Genomic DNA, 20068 nt, shown 5'->3' on the forward strand with positions numbered 1-20068 from the left:
CATTTAAGGGGGAGAAGCTAGAATAAAGTTCTTTGGGTTAGATATTTATATATACATTCACAGAGGTTGATGATAAAATGAATGCAAGGAGGTACATTTGACCTCATAAAAATTGCTGAGACTTGATAGCTTATGGGCCATTACTAGCCCAGGGCAATGGGATGATAGGCTGTATTTAAAAGAGAAAAGATTAGAGAGAGTATCATATTACATAATATATCTGTGAAAAAGTAATTAAGCTAAAATATGGAAAGCATAAAGGAAAATTAGGATGAAGATCAAGGAGCGGTACTATTATCATAGTAGTATACACCATCTGAAGGGAGGAAGGGATGATGAGCCTAATAAAAATTTCATAAATCTGGCAAATACTTCGGGTAAAGTAACAATGGAGTATTTCACTTGATCACAAAATTTCTAGAGTTTTCTTTCTACCAAATGAAGAGCAGCAGCTAGATTTGGGGAAAATATATTTTAAATGAGTTTAAAAAAAGGCTAAATGACCCAAAATTCAATAGGAAAAGTCAGTAAGGGAGAGAATGGGGTGGGTGGGGGAAGGATGCAATGTTCTTGAAATTAAAATTCTGATTACCAAGTCATTAAGGATTTCAATTAAGAATAAAAGAAGTATTTTTTCAAGAAGACTGTGAATATACAAGGAGCCACTGGCCATGGCAGAGTTTCAAAACATGTGTTGAAGATGGGATCAAGAACAGTTAACAAAGCAAGAATATAAAAGTATCATTATCTTATATGAATGTGAGGAATGCGAACACCTAGAGAGAAATGAAGCTTCTATTTGATTCTAAAGATAACAAAAGATATTTAAAAACCATATTACAAGCAAGTAAAAGATTAAAGAAGGATAAAATGGTTCAAGGTGGATAGGGAAATGATAAAAAAAACATAAAGCTGTAATTTTCAGATCAATCAACAAGTATTTATTAAGTACTTACAATGTGACATATTTTAAATATACAAAACAAACCTAGTCTTCAATTAGTTAATATTCTATTGGGGAAAAGAATATATACTGAATGTATATGTGTATATATACATATTTGTAGAAAAGTACACATATACAAAATGTGTGTGTACATATACACATAAATACATTAAATTAACAAAAAAGGAGCTTTGAAAGAAAGAGCACTTACAGGGAGGTTGAGAAGTGATGAGGAAAGGTTTTAGGCAGGATGTCTACCTGAGCTGATTCTTAGAGGAAACAAGGAATTCTAAAAGGCAGAAGAGAAGATGGGGTTCACTCCAAGCAAGGGGGCAAAGGACCAGAAATAGATGGGGTGTCACATGTGAGGAACAGCAGGAATGCCAATTTGGAGTTATCATAAAATGAGAATAATGCACATGAGGGCTGAAAAGTAGTTAAAGCTAGGTAGTGAAGGATTTTAAATATAAAATGAAATTTATGTTCTATCCTAGAGGCAATAGGAAGCAACTGCATATCAGTGATTAAGGAAGCTGCATGGCCAGACATTTACTTTAGGAAAATCATTTTGCTAGCTATGGGGAGGTTACATTTGAAAGGGGAGAAACTTGAGGTGGGGAGACCTCAAGGAAGATATTAGAATAGTCCAGATAAGAAGGGAGAAGAGTTTGAATTAAGGTAGTTTCTGTGTAAGTAGTAAAGTAATGACACACTGAGGAGGAAAGGCATTACAAATGCTTGGAAATGTGAAGAGAATATTTGGAAATGCAAATGAAGAGTGAAGGGTGTCCTTTAGGTTGGAAACAAGGATAACTGAAAGGCTGGCTGTGCTCTCAATAAAGATAGGGAAGCTAAGAAGATGAGTGATTTGGGAGAAGAAACAATGAATTCTGGTTTGTGCTTGCTGACTTTGAGATGACTATGTTGCATCCAAATTGAAATGTCCAAATTGAAATGGCTGGATTAGAGCTTGGTTGAAGGACCAGAGCTTGACATATAGATGATGGAGTTATATGCATAGAATCGATAGTTAAAATAAAATGATTAATAATGAGATCCCAGTTGAAAGAGGTGGACAGAATAAATAGAGAGAACGATAGAGAAAGGGACTGGCATAGGGTCTTGAGGAATATCCACAATTAGGAAATAATGGACAGATGAAAAGATAGCAAAGGAATCCATGGAGGATTAGGATGAGAGCCAGAAGAAAACAGTGTCAGGAAAAGCTAGGGGAGAGATAATTCACAGAAGGAGAGGGTTAAAATTTTCCCAAAACCTATAGAGAGGTAAAAAAAAAAACAATTATAACTTGCACATGATACAAAACTGAAAGGAAAAGCAAACGTGTTGTATTATAGTCACAACCAAAAAAAAAAAATCTCAACAAGACCCAACAAGAACTAGTACATGATTAACATAGGTACTTATAAATGTATATAGAAATTGCAGGCTAGATTGTTGGGCCCAGTCTGAGAAAATGAAATTTAATTCAGATAAAGGTGAAATTTTATATTGGTTTTTAAAAAATAAACTTTACAAGAATGTGGAAGAGTACTTACAGGTTGGCCAGGCTGGCCAGGTTTTCCAGAGAAGCCAATCTCTCCAGGAAGACCCTAGATAAGAAAATCTCCATAAAGAACTGGTAGTCTGCCATCACCACCCCATGATATAGTTGGATTTCTTTTTATATAATCTAGAGCTTAAGAGAGATTGTTGGAGTTTAATTTTCAATATAGAAGAGGATTTTTTTCCTGACTGCCTTTACATGGCAGTACCTGTATCTACAAAATCATAGATGCTAAGATTTTGGAGTGTACTCAGAGGCCATCTAGTTTAATATATACTTGAAAAAGAATTTCTTCTACAAAAATATTATCTAAGCTCTATCTTTAATCTTCTTACAAGGGAGGAACCTCTTGACTCAGCCCATTCTGTTCTTTCATAGTGCATCATTTCTAATGAGGCCTTTATCCATCATCTCCACAAGTCATCATTCATACTATGTCTCTTTTCTTTTTTTCACAAACAAAAAGGTCTTTTAAGTGGACGGGGCTGGGAACAAAATAACATTTAGGTCTCATAACCTTGGCACAAATTCACTTGTGCCCACTTCACTATATATGGGCACTTCTATTAGTCTTGATAATGGTAGAGATGGGTCTTAGCTGATAGGTTCACATAATTTGGTTAAAGTAGGAGGCCTTGGGAAGGGGAGGAGGAAATTTTTCTTTCAGGGTCTTTCCATTCAAAATAATTGATGGTACACATTGGCATATATTTCTAGGTAGATTGAATTATGCTTCATATTTTCTATACTCCTCCCAACCCAAATGACATTGGAAACAAAACAAAGTCAATCTTACTGGGGGTCCAGTTGGCCCAGGTGGTCCTGGGACACCAGGAGATCCTTGAGAACCCTGTAAGGAAAAGAAAAAAATGGCCTGATATATAAAAAATGGTAGAGAGTTTAGTAGGAATAGAAATTTCCTTGTGGGTAAGATGTTGCTACTAATTTAAACTTTGAAGGGCCTGGAGAAAACGTCTAGTTCAACCTGAAACTGAAAAGGAAGGCTCTCTACAATATAATTATAACTAATTATAAATACTTATATGGAACATGTAAAGATTTATGATTCCACCATTATGGGGGTGCTTTCCACTAAGGTAGTTTGTAACCCTACAATACTTTAACAGATAGACTTCTTAAGTTGCTAAGAATAAAAGGAAATATGAAAGGAAGAAGGAAAAAGAGAAAGCAGGAAAGAAGGATGTAAAGGAGGGATGGAGAGAAGAAGGGAGGGAGGGAGGAAGAAAGGGAGGGAGAAAAGAAAGAAGGGAGGGAGGGAGGAAAGAAGGAACAGAGAGGGAGGGAGGAAGGATGGAAGAGAGGGAAGTAGGGAAGGAGGAAAGAAGGGTTAGGATTAGGGTTAAGAGGGAGGAAAGAAGGAAGGGAGAGAAGGAGAGTGGGAAAGAAGAATGGAAGAGAAGGAGAGAGGAAATGAGGAAGGAAACAAAGGAAAGAAGGAAAGGAAGGAAGCTAGCACTAATGTTCAGAAACTCTCCTTTCATCTCTAAATTTTCAACCAAACGTTTTTACTTCTTCCTCCTTTTAATAGAAACCTTCCTCTGTCCATGACACCTATGCAACTCTTTTCACTTGTAGTTACTCTACACATTCTCAACCCCAATTTGTAAGGACCCAACAAACGCATGCTTTTTATTCCTCACTGCTGTTTTCTGTTTTCACCAGTACCAATTGTCAGAGAACATTCCTCATTCAGTTATCCATGTATCTGCTTTATGTCACACTTCCTTCTTGATGCTACCATTTTCTGACTCCAGGCTAATTTATGACTATTTTTAGTGGCATTAGTATAAAGTTTACAGATTTTCTTTCTATCCCAGTCCATCCCATCGTACCAAGTACTTCAATATCCATTGTTAGCAATATAAACTGTTAGTACCTCCCTTTCCTAAATCATTTTAAAGAATATTATACTCAATCTTATACATTTACTTACTTCTATATGTACAAGTAATTTCACTTTATGGAATATCATCTCCTTGAAGTCAAGGATTATTGTTATTAGTATTATTTTGCATCTAGTACAGTTTCCAGCACTGAGTAGGTGCTTAATAAATGTTGGTTGATTAACAACTTGATTACAGGCTCCTAATTTCCCACACCTCTTAGGACATCTTTCTTTGTTCTATGCCTGCTATGCTTTACAGCTAATCCATTTCTTGAAATTGTTCCTCTTTCAAGGACTTGAATTCTGAGACTGTACTCTAAGTCACCATCATCTATTCAAAGGTTCTCTTCTCCCACTCTCACTCATTGCAAACCTATTGTTCATCTTCATTCCTACATTCTGATTTCTTTTATGCTCTCAGTCCTGCCTAATCCTGTTTTCTGTTATTTCTACAACTCATTTGACCCTACAGTTTACCACTTTAATGTGTCATTTGCAAACTCTTCAAAATGTCTTTTTTTGCCACTAACTTTCCATAGTTCAATCCTATGAAATGTTTACAAATGAGTAATCCCCACTATACATGTATTTAGTTTTATTTTGTTGGTTTCTGCTATAAGTGTGAAAAAAAATCACAAAAAATTGATTTCAGCTGAAAAAAATCTTTAATTTAAAACCTCAGATGAGATCCCACTGCTACTTCACAATCCTCAGTCTTTCTTTGTTAAAATGATGATCCTATAAGAAGTATATCACCTTTTCAGTGGGAAGAAAGTCTCTATAGCATCTTTCTCAGTAGTCCACTCAGAAGTAGCATTTTTCTGATACTCTAGAAAACTAGACTAATTATGCCAATCCTTTCTCCCAATATCCTTGAAGGAGGCAGCAGCCACGTTCATAAAAGCCCTCACTAACCTGATACACCACCTTCCTTTATTCATGATGACCCTCTCTCCATCCCTCTGCATCTCAGAATTTATATAAACATATTTTCTGCATGTGTGTCCTCATGAATGTGCATGCAGCCACTTTGTAAACTTGAAGCCTACCCTGTGAATGTAAGTCACTAGGTTATAGAGGCAGTGTAGCATGGTGAAAGGGGTGCTGGATTTAGAGTCTGAAGACCCAGGTTCAAATCCCAGTATTGCCACTTATTAGCTACAGGACTTTTCTCAAGACACTCAGCATTGGAGAGGCCCAAGTTTCCTCACTGATAAATTAAGGTAGGTTGGCCTCTAAGGTTCCTTCTAGAATTAAATTATGGTATTATGATCTCTCTCTTCCTCTAGCAAGTGGTTTTCTAGTGCTAGACCATGGTTTCCTGATTTGTAAAATGAGAGTGTTGAAGGATGTGGTTTTTAGGATCACTTCTTCTTTAACATTGTTGTGCTGTTCAAATAACCAAAAAAAGTTCTTGAGTCCAACTAATTGGGAAGCTGCCTGAGGGCAACTAAGTGGTAAATGGAGAAAGCACTGGGCTTGGATTTAGGAAGATCTGAGTTCAAATTTAGTCCCAGACAGTTCCTAGTTACATGACTCTGGGCAAATCATTTAACTCCTATTTGCCTCAGTTCTTCATCTGTGAAACAGAGACACACTGGAGAAGGAAATGGCAAAGCAATCAAGTAGCAATGCAAAGAAAACCAACATGGACAAAAAAGCTCATTGGGTCATGTAGAGTTGGACACAAAATAACAGCAACAACAACAACAAAAAAGTGAAAAGTGAGGAAAAGACTAATGGACAGAAACTTCCACCTAGATAATGTAAAAAAAATTGCAACCTTGAGACAGTGGTGCAACCATATTCACTCCCACCCTTTGGAGTATGACAATGTTAGAATATATCATAGATTTTTAGGCCAGAAAGAGGAATATATGTGAACACTAGAGGGCGGTGAACATCCACAAAAGGGAATGGTTCAGCCTGATGGAAAATAGGTCTCCATTTTTCTTGGGGGCCATTCATTCACCAGCTCAAAAATGCAGGAGTGTATGTTAACCCAAATGCGGCAGACGAGTACTAAACATTTTCTACAAAACAAGCACAGGTTTTGTCAGAAACTTCCTTTTCTCTGACTCTTCACTGGCCTATTGTGCAGAGGCCATGGCGAAGAGATTTTCCATTTTATGGAGGGAAGGCAGATGTGGCTGACAGATGCAAATTCAGCATAAAAGAGTCTGCAGTAGCTCTTCAAAGCTGTCAGTCAGCTGTCATTCAGCTCCGCTTGGTTAGTTTATTTCTGAAGTCAAAGAATTTCAGAAGAGACCGTCCAGGAAGATCCTAATGACCATGTAGTCCATCCTATACAGGAATCACTTGACAAGTGGTCAACCAACTTCTCCTTTGAATGTGCCCCTAGTGATAGAAACTCAGTGCCTTATATTATAGCTGCATGCTACTATTGATGGCTCTCTTAGAAAATGCTTATTTTCTATGGAGAAAAAAATCTGGATATCCAAAATAAATAAGAAACATTCCTTAATAGCTAATATCTTTAGAAGACATGAACAAATGGCTCTCAAAAAGAGAACAGCAAAATATTATTAACCATCTGAAAGAAGGTTCCAAATCACTAACAATTGGAGAAATTCAAATGAAAACAACTCTGTGGTTTTATCTCCTACTCAACATATTCCATGGATAACAAAAGCTAGGAACAGTCATTTCTGGGGGGACTATGGAAAGACAGGTAAAAAAATATATATATTATCAGTGGAATTGTGAATTATTTCGATCATTCTGAAAAGCAATTTGTAATTATGTGAAGAAAGTGACTAAATGTCCATACTGTTTGACCCAAAGATTATGCTCCTAGGCAGGACTCCAATGAGGTCAGGGTCATAAACAAAGACTCCATAAACACCAAAATATTTATGGCAGCAATTTTTTTGTGGAACTGAAGAACTGGAAACACAAAATAGATTCCTATTAATTTGGAAATAGCTAAACAAATTGTGGTGCATGAATTTACATTTACATGCATATTACTGTGCTGTAAGAAATGATGAAAACAGAAGCATGGGAAGATTTATATGAATTCTAGGATCAAATATATACTCATCAGTTCAGCTTTTATAGCCCTTTAGAACCTGGTCTCATTCTGTCTTGCCTCTCTACCCACACAGACACTCTGTTGTCCAGTTGAATTGGTCTTCTTGCTGTTTCTAACACATAACCTTCCATCTCCCATCTCCATGGCTTTGCATTGACCATCCACCATCACTGGGATGTACAAGCTCCTTCCTCATCTCAGAAAGTCTTTCTCTTCCTCCAAGATCCAACTCAAGCCCCACCTCTCTTATTATCATCTCTATATCACTGGCTACTAAACCATTTTGGGAGTCATCTCATATCTGCCCTGCGCAGGTGGCCTGAAAGCTCTCCTAAAACACTTGTCTGACCATGTCACTTCCTTGCTCAAGCAGCACAAGTGGCTCTCTAATTTCCTCTAGGATAAAATACAAACTCCTTTGGTATGGCATAGAAAGTTCTTCAAAATCTGGCTCAAGTTTACTATTCCAGGCAAATTTGAAGATTACTTTCCTTCCTGTCCTCTTCTATCCATCCAGACTAAATTTCTTCTTATTCCCTGGACAAAACATTTATCTCCTGCATCATTAATTTCTCACAGGTGGTCCCCCATGCCTGGAAGAATGAATCCTCCTCACTTCTTCCTTTGGAAACTCCTAAGTTCCTTCCAGATTCAGATCAAGAACCACCTCTTAATGGAGACTAATTATGAAACACAGCACTGCTTTTGTCCTCCCTGACACCTACCCAATTTAGTTATCTTTGTAAATATTATTTTCCCCAAGTGAATCTTTGAGGACAAGAATGTTTCCATTTTTGTGTCTGCATTACCAGTGTTTAGCCCAATAACTGGCATATAGTGGGCACTTAATGTTTCCTACTGTTCAATTGTTTCAGTCCTGTCCAACTTTTCATGACCTCTTCTAGGGTTTTCTTGGCAAAGATTCTGGAATAATTGGCTATTTTCTTCTCCAGTTCATTTTATAAATGAGGAAACTCAGGCAAATAAAGTTAAGTGACTTGCCCAAGATCACACAGCAAATAAGTGTCTGAAACCAGAGTTGAACTCAGGAAGATGAGTCTTTTTTACTCCTGGACTGGAACTCTATCCATTGTGCCACCTAGCTGCCTTACTTTAATATGTATATATTCTGTAAAGGGATGATACAATGCTCTCATTTTTAATCACCTACAGTTTTCACCCAGATGTTATCATTTGGACTCATTCTTGTTGAATGATTCCTGCTTACACAGAACTCACTTATATGTTCTAGGAATTAGGCACAAGATTACCTTAGATATGCAAATCTCGATAACATCTTCTTAAAACAACTGCCCCTTCCTTCTGCTGGCTTCTAGAGATTTCCTCTTGGTGACAGCTGGCTTTGACTAGCCACCAAAGCTGCTCAAATTTGGGCTGCCTGGCTCATGTCCAACACTCTCCTGATCCACTTTTTTTGGCAGGGTCTGTAGGCCTGGGTCACCTCACCTCACTCAAACTGGAAGTACGTCTCCACTCATTGGCCAACCATACTATTGCCTGGCACAGAAGCTTTGATCTGCTCTGTTTCTGACCTGGTTTGTGCCTCTTTAGGCAGCCAGGTGGCCCTCCTTTGCCCAGGTTCACCATATTCATATAGGACTTAGTGCCATCATCAGATTGGTTTTAGCCCTTCTGTAGCTCATAACCCCAGAACTCAAGGATCGAGGAGCTGCAGCCTCCCCAACTGCAGGGCCTCCAGGGGTGAGCCCACTTCTGGTCCTGACCCTCCAAGTCCAGCCCATTTCTAATGCAGCTCCATTGCCTGCTCTTGACTCTTACACCAACTTTATTCTTCACAGGCTGGCCTCAGCTTTGGAAATCCTGGATCCTTGCCCGGCACATATAGAGCCTGTCGCTGTCCGTACCACGGTATGATGGCTATATCACTTAGCTACAAATTCACAATGGCAAATGTAATTGTGAACCGGGATTAGCAACAACTGTTCTCCCAGATAGAATCACTGAATGTCAGAGCTGGCAGGGATCTCAGAATGTGAAATGCTTGAAAATAAATGCTATGGCTAGAAAGGACCTCAGAAATCTACTTCTTCAAAGTCCTTATTTACAGCATCACACCAAGGTTCCAAAGTCATCCAAGAGTCACAGATTTAGGTCGCAAAGGGACTATAGCAATCATGGAATCAAATCTTCATTTTTATAGAAAAGGAAACTAAGTGTGAGAGGAGTGGCTTGCCCAAGGTCATACGAAAATACTAGAATAAACAAACCATAATGATATTATCAGTTGCCAACTGGACATTTTGCATCAGATGTCCCCTAAGAATCTCAAAATTAAAATGTCTGACCCTGGAGTCAAAAAGACCTGAAGTCAGCCTCAGATACTTATCACTCGTAGTGTGACTCTGGGCAAGTCACTTAACATCTCTCTGTGCCTCAGTTTCCCCATATGTCAAATGAGGATAACAACACCAATTTTCCAGAGATACTGTGAAGATATAATGACATATTTGTGCTCTAATATTTTACTTCTTCAATCTGTTTTATTCCTTTTTCCTGATCACATGTTGACATAATTTCTCATAAGTGTTTTCTGACAATTTGTAATCCATGTTCTTTCTTTTCAGCTACCTCTCCCCTTCCCTAAGAAGGCAGGTAGTAAGATATAGTTTGTACATATATTATCATACAATATATATTTCCATGTTCATCATGTTGTGAAACAAGACACATTGCTTCATGAGAGAAAAATTCACGGAGGAAATAAAGTGGAGAGTGGTATGCTTCAGTTTGCATTTGGCCTCCATCTGTTCCCTCAATGGCAGTAGAGTTGTTGATAACAGTCAAGTTGTTCACTCACAACAAACAATGCTATCCATCTCCAGAGGATGAACTATTGGAGTCAGAATGTGGATGAAAACATGATTTTTCAATTATTTCAGTTTTTATTTGGGGATTTTGGTTTTCTATGATTATTCCCTTATCAAAAAAAGAACAATTTGGAAAAATGTTTTGCATGCTAATAGATGTAAAAAAGAAAAAAAATAGTTGTGTCATTCAGAGGTGATCATTTGCACGATTGTTGTGACTGAGCACAATGTTGTCCTGGCTCTGTTTGCTTCAGTTTGCATAGCTTCATTCTCCAGTCTATTTTCCCTACATCTGAGCATCACTTTCCTAAAGTTCAGGTTTGATTTCCCCTACTCTGATCAATAAACTCTGCTGGTTTCATATGACCTTTAGGATTTAAAATAAACATTTTCTATTCATCTTTTCAAACCTTTCCAGACTTATTAGATAGCATTCACCTTCCCCTATTCCATCTCCCAGACAAACTGGCCTTAATGCCACACAACAGTCCATCACAGGTCTGTGCACCTTTGAGCTACTCTCTATGCCTAGAAATCCCCTCCTAACTCCCACCTCTCCGAAGTCTATTTTTCCTTCAAAGCTCAGCTTATGTCAACATTTATATAAAACTTTTCCGGATCCCAGCAGCTACTAATGTCTATCCTACTCATTATTTTGAAATATTTTGCACATCCTTCTATCTGTGGATATTGCCAACCCCAGTAGAGTATAAGCTTCTTGAGGGCAGGGACTTTTGTCTTTGTCTCCTTAGCACTTATTTTGTTTTTTTGAATAAAGTAAGTGCTCAATAATGTTTTTGGATAGATCAATTGGCTTAATAGAAAAAGCACTGGATTTGAAGAGCCAACTCTCCCATCAATGAGTTACAGATTTTCTTCATTTATAAAATGGAGACGATAATACCTGCTGTCTTTACCCCAAGAGCTCAAAGAAAAGAATTTTTAAACCGTAAAGTGCTGTAGAAACAAGATTTATTATTATTATTATCATAAGCTATTTCTACTAAACTGCTCTGTACCCCCCTACAGGGCCTTGAACAGGGCAAACTCAATAACTCTATAATGTCTTGGCTGGATAACAATAATAATATGATTACATATAATAAATGCATGCAATGACAATAATAGAGATTTACAAGAAGCAATAGGAAAAGGACAAAGATCTGAAAACTTTCTAAAAAGATCTGGCGGGAAAAGGGAAGGAGAACACTTCCATTAAGCAACACACAAAAGGTGGAGTATGACTTTGCTTTTGACTTTGCCTCCGGTGCAGAGAAGAGCGACTTGAAAAACAAGTTGGAAAAGGCTCTCAGGACCCTGCCTTGATGGCATCTTTTTTGCCCTCCCATCAGCAGCAGAAGATGTGGGACATGGGAGACAGAGGGGCAGGAACTCATGATTGCCCAGTTTGCTTCAAAGAGAGACAGAAGCCTGTCCTCTCCCCAGTAATTAGGACCCATCATGTAATAGGAGGAATCAGCAAACGGTGAGAGAGCCTTCAGGGAGTCATGGTTTTAGGGGAGACAACATGTCCTGGCACTGATGTAGCAGGGAACCAGCAGGGACAGGGGGATGCCCTTTGGACTGAATGGAATGCATTCAGCCTCTTCAGCCCTCAGGCTACTGCTGTATTTTTCTACCTTTCTCCTCCCCTTGCCTTCTCTGAGTATCTGATTATTATTTACTGAAGTCTCAAGACTCTGCCCAAATTCCCCGCTGGCAGCAAGGCTGCAGCAGTGGGGAGGTGCTTAGTATAGTCACATACTTAGAATCATAGCACCTGAGAGCTGTGATTATAGCATGAAGACTGTAATTGAAACATAGACTGTTAGAACAGAGAAAAGGGATTGATAGAGATGGAAGTCTCGACATACAGAAGGTTACAACGTAGAATGCCGAATAGCAGAGCTAGAAAAGAACTCAGACATTATCAAGCCCAGTCCCTTCATTTCACTGATGAGGAAACTAAGAACAAAAAGGGGAAAATGCCTTTCCAAAGCTCGCTTAGTTAACTAGCTATAAAGCCAGGAACAGGGCCAAGTTCTCTTGACTCCTGACTCTCAGGATCTTCCCAGAATATCATTTTATCTCCATTTTTAGAGATGCAGAACAGAGAGGTAGAGCAGAAACAGAACTCATTTAAGAATCTGGAGATCTATGTTATGTTAGATACCTTCTCTTTGCCTCTATTTCCACACCTATTGATAGACAGCCTATAGATACTCTTATCGTAACCTATAGATAATAGTATTTGGTTGAGACTATTTTTCGAATTCTCTTTCCACTTCTGACATTTTATGATCCCAAGAAATGTTGCATCATTCCTACTTTAGAGATACAATTTGAAACCCAGAACGGATAGATGACTAGTTTTAAGCCACACAGCAAACGTGTTAATGGGAGAAAAATTTCCATTCTTAGTTAATGTGATGGGTAATGGCTATTAAATATGTATTTACTCCAGTGTAGAAATAATGGAGGCCAAAAAAGTGTTATTATGATATTCAAGCATAGGTTTAGACTTCAGAGAAATCCTGAACATTATAAGGATTCCAACAAGGCTTTTTATAGGCAAAATTACGTCAGAGTAACAGGGAAATAATTCATTTACATATTGCAATCTTGTATATTCCTCTTGGGCCATAAAAGATAAAAAAACAGAGCCATAAATCGCATACTTCCTTCAATGTCATAAAAGTTTAATAAATTTTGTTGTTATTGTTGAGTCATTTCAGTTGAGACTGACTTTTTATGATCACATTTGGGGATTTCTTGGCAAAGATCCTGAAGTGGTTTGCCATTTTCTTCTCCAGGAAGGAACGAAGGCAAGCGAGATTAAGTGATTTGCCCAGGTTCACACTAGTAAGACTGGAAATCGGGGACATGAGCTTTCCTAACTCCAGGCCCAGTATTCTATCCACTGCAACACTGAGCTGAACAAACAGTTCGACAGAATCATACTCTCATTTGTACCTGAAGGAAGCAAACTTTGTCAAACAAACTCTATTGGTAAATTAAGGCAACCTTGTAGATTAAACTACATTTAAGGGATTCAAATTGCTGATTTGAAGAAGATGAATTAAATATCCTCAAGGAGTCAGGGACAGTTGTGATTTGGTTGGAGAGTAGGAAAGATTTAGGATATAAGAGAGATATTCTGTTCCAAAGGGACCAACTTACTATATGGCCTTTGCCTCATCCTCCTCCTCTGTAAAACAAAACAAAACAAAACAAAACAAAACAAAACAAAATCTCCTCTTCAACTAGATAATCTCCAAGACTTTCCCCTTTAGGATTTAATTATAAACTGAATTCTGACTCCAACTCAGACTTACACTGTCAGCAGATTACATCATATGAAGGGAAAAGAATTAGAGGGGTTGAATTTCCCATCTAATGTATTTCTCAGCTCCTTGTTTCCATCCCAAGCTCTGCATTACTTACAGCTTTGTTTTGCTGCCTTCATTCTATCACAGAGATTTAATGAAAGTCAATATTTACTCGTTGTAATTTACTGTGTACCTCACCCACCAAAGGAAGTATCTGTCCTGGCCTTTATGCTGGGAAAGGGACCATTAATACTGTAGGAATATGTGCCCCATGGGATAATTTTCCATGCTATGTTCCCATCTCAGCTGGATACCAGCAGAGGAATCAGATTTAGTTTTATATGAAAGTTGATTGAGAAGCTGCCTATATTACACGTGAGAAGAGGTAGGCTAGTGCAGTAGGAATGAGATCTGTGTTCAAAAATTGCTAATCTGCCAATTACTAGCTATGAGTTCTTCGGTTAAGTTTTTCACTTCTCTGACCTTCAATCTCATCTCCAAAAAGGGAATGATAATTCACATAGCCTCCCACCTAGGTTTGTTGGGAGGACTAAATTCAATGACATACAAAATGCTTCCTAAGTATTCCCTAAAATCATTGAAGCATTGATTAGCAACTGATAGAATGAAGGGTTCTGTCCGTGAGAGAGTGCCATCCCAATGGGTCTCTCATAGAGACTGAAATCTAGAGTGAGGGAATTCCTTCTTTAGTTCAGGCAAAAGTTTTAAAAGGCTCTGGCTTAAATGCAAAAAAAGAAGGCATCATGTTGTAAAGGAGAATGGTACTGACCCTGAAGTCAGATGATTTAGATCCAAATTCTGGCGCTGACATTTACTAACTTTGTGACCTTGGATGAGTCATATAGCTATTTTTATCCTCAGTTTCCTCATCTGCAAAGTGAAAGCTTTGGACTTGAAGATGAATAAGGTTTCCCTCCAGCTCTAGCTCTATGATCTTATGTCACTCGGCTGGAGTAACATGGATGTTTAGAGCTGAAAGGTACCTTAACTTCATCAAGTCAAAACCTTTCATTTTACAGATGAGGAAACCCAGACCTTAAGAAATGAAGTGGGTTGTCCAAGGCCACTAGAACAACCCATCATCAACTTTAAGTGAATTTGTTTATCAAAGCATCATGCACAGAACAAGACCCCAAACACATGAAGATCCAGGAGTGTCAAGGAAAGTCTGTGTTAAGAAGCACAATGAAAGAAGGGCTATTCAGGGTAGGTCAAGGGATGAATAAGAGACAAGAAAAAAAGAATGGGCATCCATGACAAGCTGAGCTTGGGAAGAAAGCAGGGAAACGGTACTATAAAACGTGAATTATACAAGACAGCTTCACCAGCTGATATCTATCATGGATGAGAGGATCATAGATGTTAGAGCAATAAGGGACTCTAGGGGTCATCTAAGTCCAAATCCTTCCATTTACAAATTATAAGAAAAATGACTTCCCCAAGGTCACATAGTTAATAACAATCTGAGACAGGATTTGAACCCAAATTTTCTTGACTCTGTCTGGTGTCCCATCTTCTATTCCACTCTAGAGCTCAAGTTATCTGCCTCTGAAGGAGTGAAAAAAAAGCTACATGACCCAAAGAAATGTCATTTTACTGGATTATCTCAGGGCTCAACAAGTTGTGTATACAGCAGAAATTTAGTTGAAGTTTCTGTTTAGCACTGTTTTATTGAAAGATGATGTGGTATAGTGAACAGAGATCCAAGATTAAAACTGAGAAAGCCTGGGTTCAAGTTTTGCCTTTGTCAAAAACTGTCTGCTTGATGGCAAGCAAGCCACAGCTCTCTAAAGACTGTCAGCTATAGACCAGCTGCCATTTGTTATCAGGGAAGGAAGTTCTCAGGGTCCATCCCTCTTCTGACAAAATCTCAGGAGAGGAAGCACCCTTCTCCCTCCAATGAACAACACTGGTCCAAAGGGGAGAAGCTATTCTTGAGAGCAGATGCTAGAGGCATCGGGCTTGTCTTGCTTGGGGGAAGGGAGGCTGCCAGGAGGAGAATGATTAGACAAGACTCGTAGGTGGGGAGGCAGACTACTGTGATCAGACATCACATTACTCACCCACTACAGCATGTGGGTTGGAGACCAAGGCTATTAATGGTTCTCGGAAGCCCTGGGATAATCTGACCTTTTCAGATGCTGGTAACATGAACTCTTAGGGAGAATTTTTTTTTTCAGTTTCTAGTGGAATTAACCAAACACAGTTCTAAGCCCATTTTTATCTACTTGCTGAATAGCATCATAGAATCAGAGGCTGCAGGGATTTAGAATTTATCTAGTCATGTAACAGAGGGTGAAGAGAACAGAAAGAGGAAAAAAATCAAGAAATGTGAGTTATAGTCAATTTTGTCACTTAGTTAAGTGCTTTAGTGGTGGATAATAAACTGGGTTTGGTGTCAGAAAGATTTGTGTCAGGGCAGATAGACACAAGGTGGCACAATAGAGCACAAGGCCTGGAGATGAAAAGGACCTGGGTTCATATCTGGCCTCAGATATTTCTTAGCTGTGTGACTCTGGGAAAGTCACTTAACCCTGATTGCCTAGTCCTTGCCACTCTTCATCTTATAATTGGTACTGAGACCATCTTAGAATTGATACTAAAACAGAAGGTAAGAGTTTAAAATTTAAAAAAGAAGCTTTGTTTCTAAATCTTGACTCAAATATTTATTTCCCAGATGATCCTACATGAGACACTTCATGTATCTTGGCCTCAGTCTCCTCATCTGTAAAATGAGGGATTGGGACTCAATGGCCTCTAAATTCCCCTTTTAGGTTTAAATCTATGATCCTATGCACGACCCTCTCTGAACCTCAGTTTTCTCATCTGTAGAAGGAGGGAATTAGATCATTTGAATTCCTTGGTCTTTTCCAGCTTTCATCCTCTGTCACCACCACTGCCCTTATCCAATGTGACAGCAAGGTCTACCAGTTTTACCTTTGTAACGTCTCCCACACCTGCCCCCTTCTCCTTACTGATAGCACTCTCATCCTGGTAGAGGTGATCATCTCTTGCTTGGACAATTGAAAAGCTTATGGTTTTGGTCTTTATGCTATAAGCAGTGGTTCCCAAACTTTTTTGGCCTACTGCCCCTTTTCCAGAAAAAATATTACTTAGACCCCTGGAAATTATATTTTTTTAATTTTAATAGCAATTAATAGGAAAGATAAATGCACCTGTGGCCATGACTGCCCCCCCCAGGATCACTACAGCACCCACCAGGGGGTGGTGGCACCCACTTTGGTAATCCATTATCTTTCCTATTAATTGCTATTAAAATTAAAAAAAATAATTTCCAGGGCACTAAGTAATATTTTTTCTGGAAAGGGGGCAGTAGGCCAAAAAAGTTTGGGAACCACTGCTCTAGAGGAAGGTACTATTATGACTCCTATTTTATAGTTGAGGAAACTGAGGCAAAGAGAGGTTAAGTGGTTTGCTCAAGGACATACAGAGAGTAAGTGCATGAAGTTAGATTTTGACTCAATTCTTCCTGATTCCAGGCCGATGTCTCTGTCCAATGTACCATCTAGCTATCTCTAGGTTTAGAGAGTAAGTCATCTCTAGGTCTCAAAGTTGGGAAACAGAATTCACAATAAGTATTGCAATCAGCCCAGCATCAATGCCGTGAGGAGCAATTATTTGGACTCAGAACAACAGTATCTGAAACAACATTGCATTTAAACATGAACTTGGTGGGACCAATACCAAGTAGAAACTGTGCTAAATCAGTGCCAGAGATTAAAATAGTTTAGGATAAAATGTGTCCCCAAAGCACTGGGATGAAATGGATTTACTTCTGATCTTTCTATGTATTCAAGTAAACGTATCTTGGCAAAAGATAATTGATTATTAGTTAAATGGAAATTGGGAACTGGTCACTGGTGGCCAAGAGTAGGAGGGAAGACCGTTAGAATGGGGACTGCACTGATGAGATTAGAGAAGAGCCTTCAGCACCCCTTGAGGATACCTCGGGACCCCTGAGGGGGAATGTTAGCAGCCTAACTTGTGGAAAATGACCCAGAGCATGTCTACGACACATGGGGATTCTTCTTTCATACATACAGCCACATGTCCACCTTGGACAAGAAAGCAGACCAGAAACTTCTTCCCTTCAAATATTTTCTTCCACCATGTGCTATCAGAGAATGAGTCACCCCAAGAGAGGTCCAACCAAGAGAGAAAGGTCACAGATGATTAATGCCTTCTGAAAGCACCCACACTTTTGTTTCTGCAACTGCAGCCAATTTTAGAGGCTGCTATGAAATGTGTAGTTAGCAGTCTGGAGCCATTTCGAGGATATCTATACTTGCTCCAAAGTGTCTCCAAGGCATTTCCATTCAACAGCATCACAACTCTTCCAGGAGCAGATTCTCTGATCTCTTTTAGGAAATTCTAAGGGAATTTCAACCGAAGCATGCTGTGCATGCACATAAGGGCTAGGTCCATTGACTGGGAAACTCTACATATAATGTATGTGCTTAGGAAATGCTTTCTATTCACCATGAAGCAGCTAAAGTGGTACAGTAGTCATATAGTATAGTATAATATAATATAGTGGTATAATAGTGATACAATAGGTCAGTGGATCTGAAATTAGGAAGACCGAGTTCATATCTGGCCTCCTCAGAATCTGACTAGCTCTGTAATCCTTGGCAAGTCATTTGAATGCTATTTCTCAATTTCTTCATCTATAAAATAAAAAATAAAACAAACGATAAATAATAACCCTCCCCAGGTTGTTGTAAAGAAAAAATGAGGTGTTTGTAAAGCACTTTAGAAGCCTTAAAATACTACATAAATGCTTTCTTTCATCATGGTTATTATTCTTCACACATTTATTTCATGTGTTATTACAGTGAGTGCCTATTAAGTATTAGAAAGACATATCCTGAAGGAGATAATGATCTATTCGTGAGGGCAAGACATAAGTACTGCTGATAAGTACACAAATAAACAGTGTGTGCCTAGTTAGATGAATAGAACTAGATTAATATTATGTATATAATATAATTAATATAGGCATAATTAAATTGCTATGGGCTTAGCACTGGGGATCAAACACATACAAGACATTTCCTCAAGGAACTTATGTTCTAATAAGGGAATAAAACACATATGGAATGTAGGGGGGCAGGTATGCACCACACAAATACATATGTGTGTGTCTATATCTGTATCTATATGTTTCCCCTTGAATTTGAGGTAAAAGAGAATTCTATCCCTGGCTTGTAAGTGCCTCTGATTTGGCTCAGAGTTAGCATTTATAAACTACTCATAAACAAAGAACTTTAGACTTGGAAGGGATCTCTGCAATAATCCAGACCGAGTGCATCGTTTCAGAGGGAAGGAAAATGAAGACCATGGAGGGAGTGGGACCTGCCTAGATTTACCCACTAAGTTCATGGCAGAACAGAATTAGGAGGCAGACATTCACTGTGGCATTTGGGTATAGCACTTTCAGTGAGGAAATTCCCTCTGTAATGTAGAAATTTGCCTGGGACTGTCTAGGATCATGCAGCCAGTAAGTGTCAGAAGTAGTACTTGAACCCATATCTTCCTGACTGTATGGACAATTTTCTTTTCCCTACCTTTGCTGCCTCTCCTAATAAGGCCTTAAAAAAAACGTTCCTCCATTGATTGGTTTACTGCCGATTTCCTATAAACAATTCTGAACAAGGGAAAGATGTGAGGAGCCATGGCTAGCTATGAAGGGATGCTTGAACACGTCTGTTCAGGACTCTCTTTCCTCTAGACCTGAAGGGAATGTAGCAGTTCCCTTGAATGATGTGCAAAGTGAACCTCTCCAGAGCTGGAAACAGTCAATTTATGAAGCTATTTGGCCCCGTCCCACTGTTTCAAAGCCTTGAGTGTGGGAATGTTCTCTCCCCAAGGAAGCTTTGGGGGGATCAAAGATGAAGTAAGTGTCTCATCTTTCAGCACAGGCAAAGTACAGAGTGTTCCTCAGTGAGATGCAATGTCAGGTCCATGGAAGGAGAGCTCAGTCAGAAAGGGAAAAAAAAAAAGAAGAAAAGAAAGCTCCATTTTCAAAGTCAAGAGATCAGAGCAGGTTCCCGCTGAGGATTTCAAGGGGAGATAAGAGTCATCATTGTCTTGGATCCAAAGATTCTTCCCTGGTGTCCACAGCACCAAGGAGAGAAGGGAGAATGCCTGTTTATCCCCAATGGCGGTGGCCGGGATATTCTAATGAAGCCAAAGTTCTGACTTGTAGTTTTGTCTGGTTCCTGCTGCCTGTGCCTTTTAGAAGTACACAAAGGCAGGTGGCACGTACATGAAAGGAAACAGCTGATAGAAGCTTCCTGACATTTATAGATCTTTGTAAGGTTTTCAAAGTGCTTTACATACTGTAATCATTTGATCTCCAGAGACTCACAGCA

At 38.9% G+C, this 20068-nt stretch overlaps 1 protein-coding gene across 1 annotated transcript in view; it reads right to left on the reverse strand.

Moving 5' to 3' along the window:
- Window positions 1-20068, reverse strand: part of COL22A1 (collagen type XXII alpha 1 chain) — a 506948-nt gene that overhangs the window by 168417 nt on the left and 318463 nt on the right. The window contains exons 23-24 of the mRNA XM_044684460.1: window positions 3310-3363; window positions 2506-2559 (exon numbers count right to left, since the gene is read on the reverse strand). Of these exons, the coding sequence (XP_044540395.1) occupies window positions 2506-2559; window positions 3310-3363 (108 nt within the window). The remainder of the gene's footprint in view (window positions 1-2505; window positions 2560-3309; window positions 3364-20068) is intronic.

Source organism: Gracilinanus agilis, chromosome 1, assembly GCF_016433145.1.
Source record: "Gracilinanus agilis isolate LMUSP501 chromosome 1, AgileGrace, whole genome shotgun sequence".
NCBI classification, from domain to species: Eukaryota; Metazoa; Chordata; class Mammalia; order Didelphimorphia; family Didelphidae; genus Gracilinanus; species Gracilinanus agilis.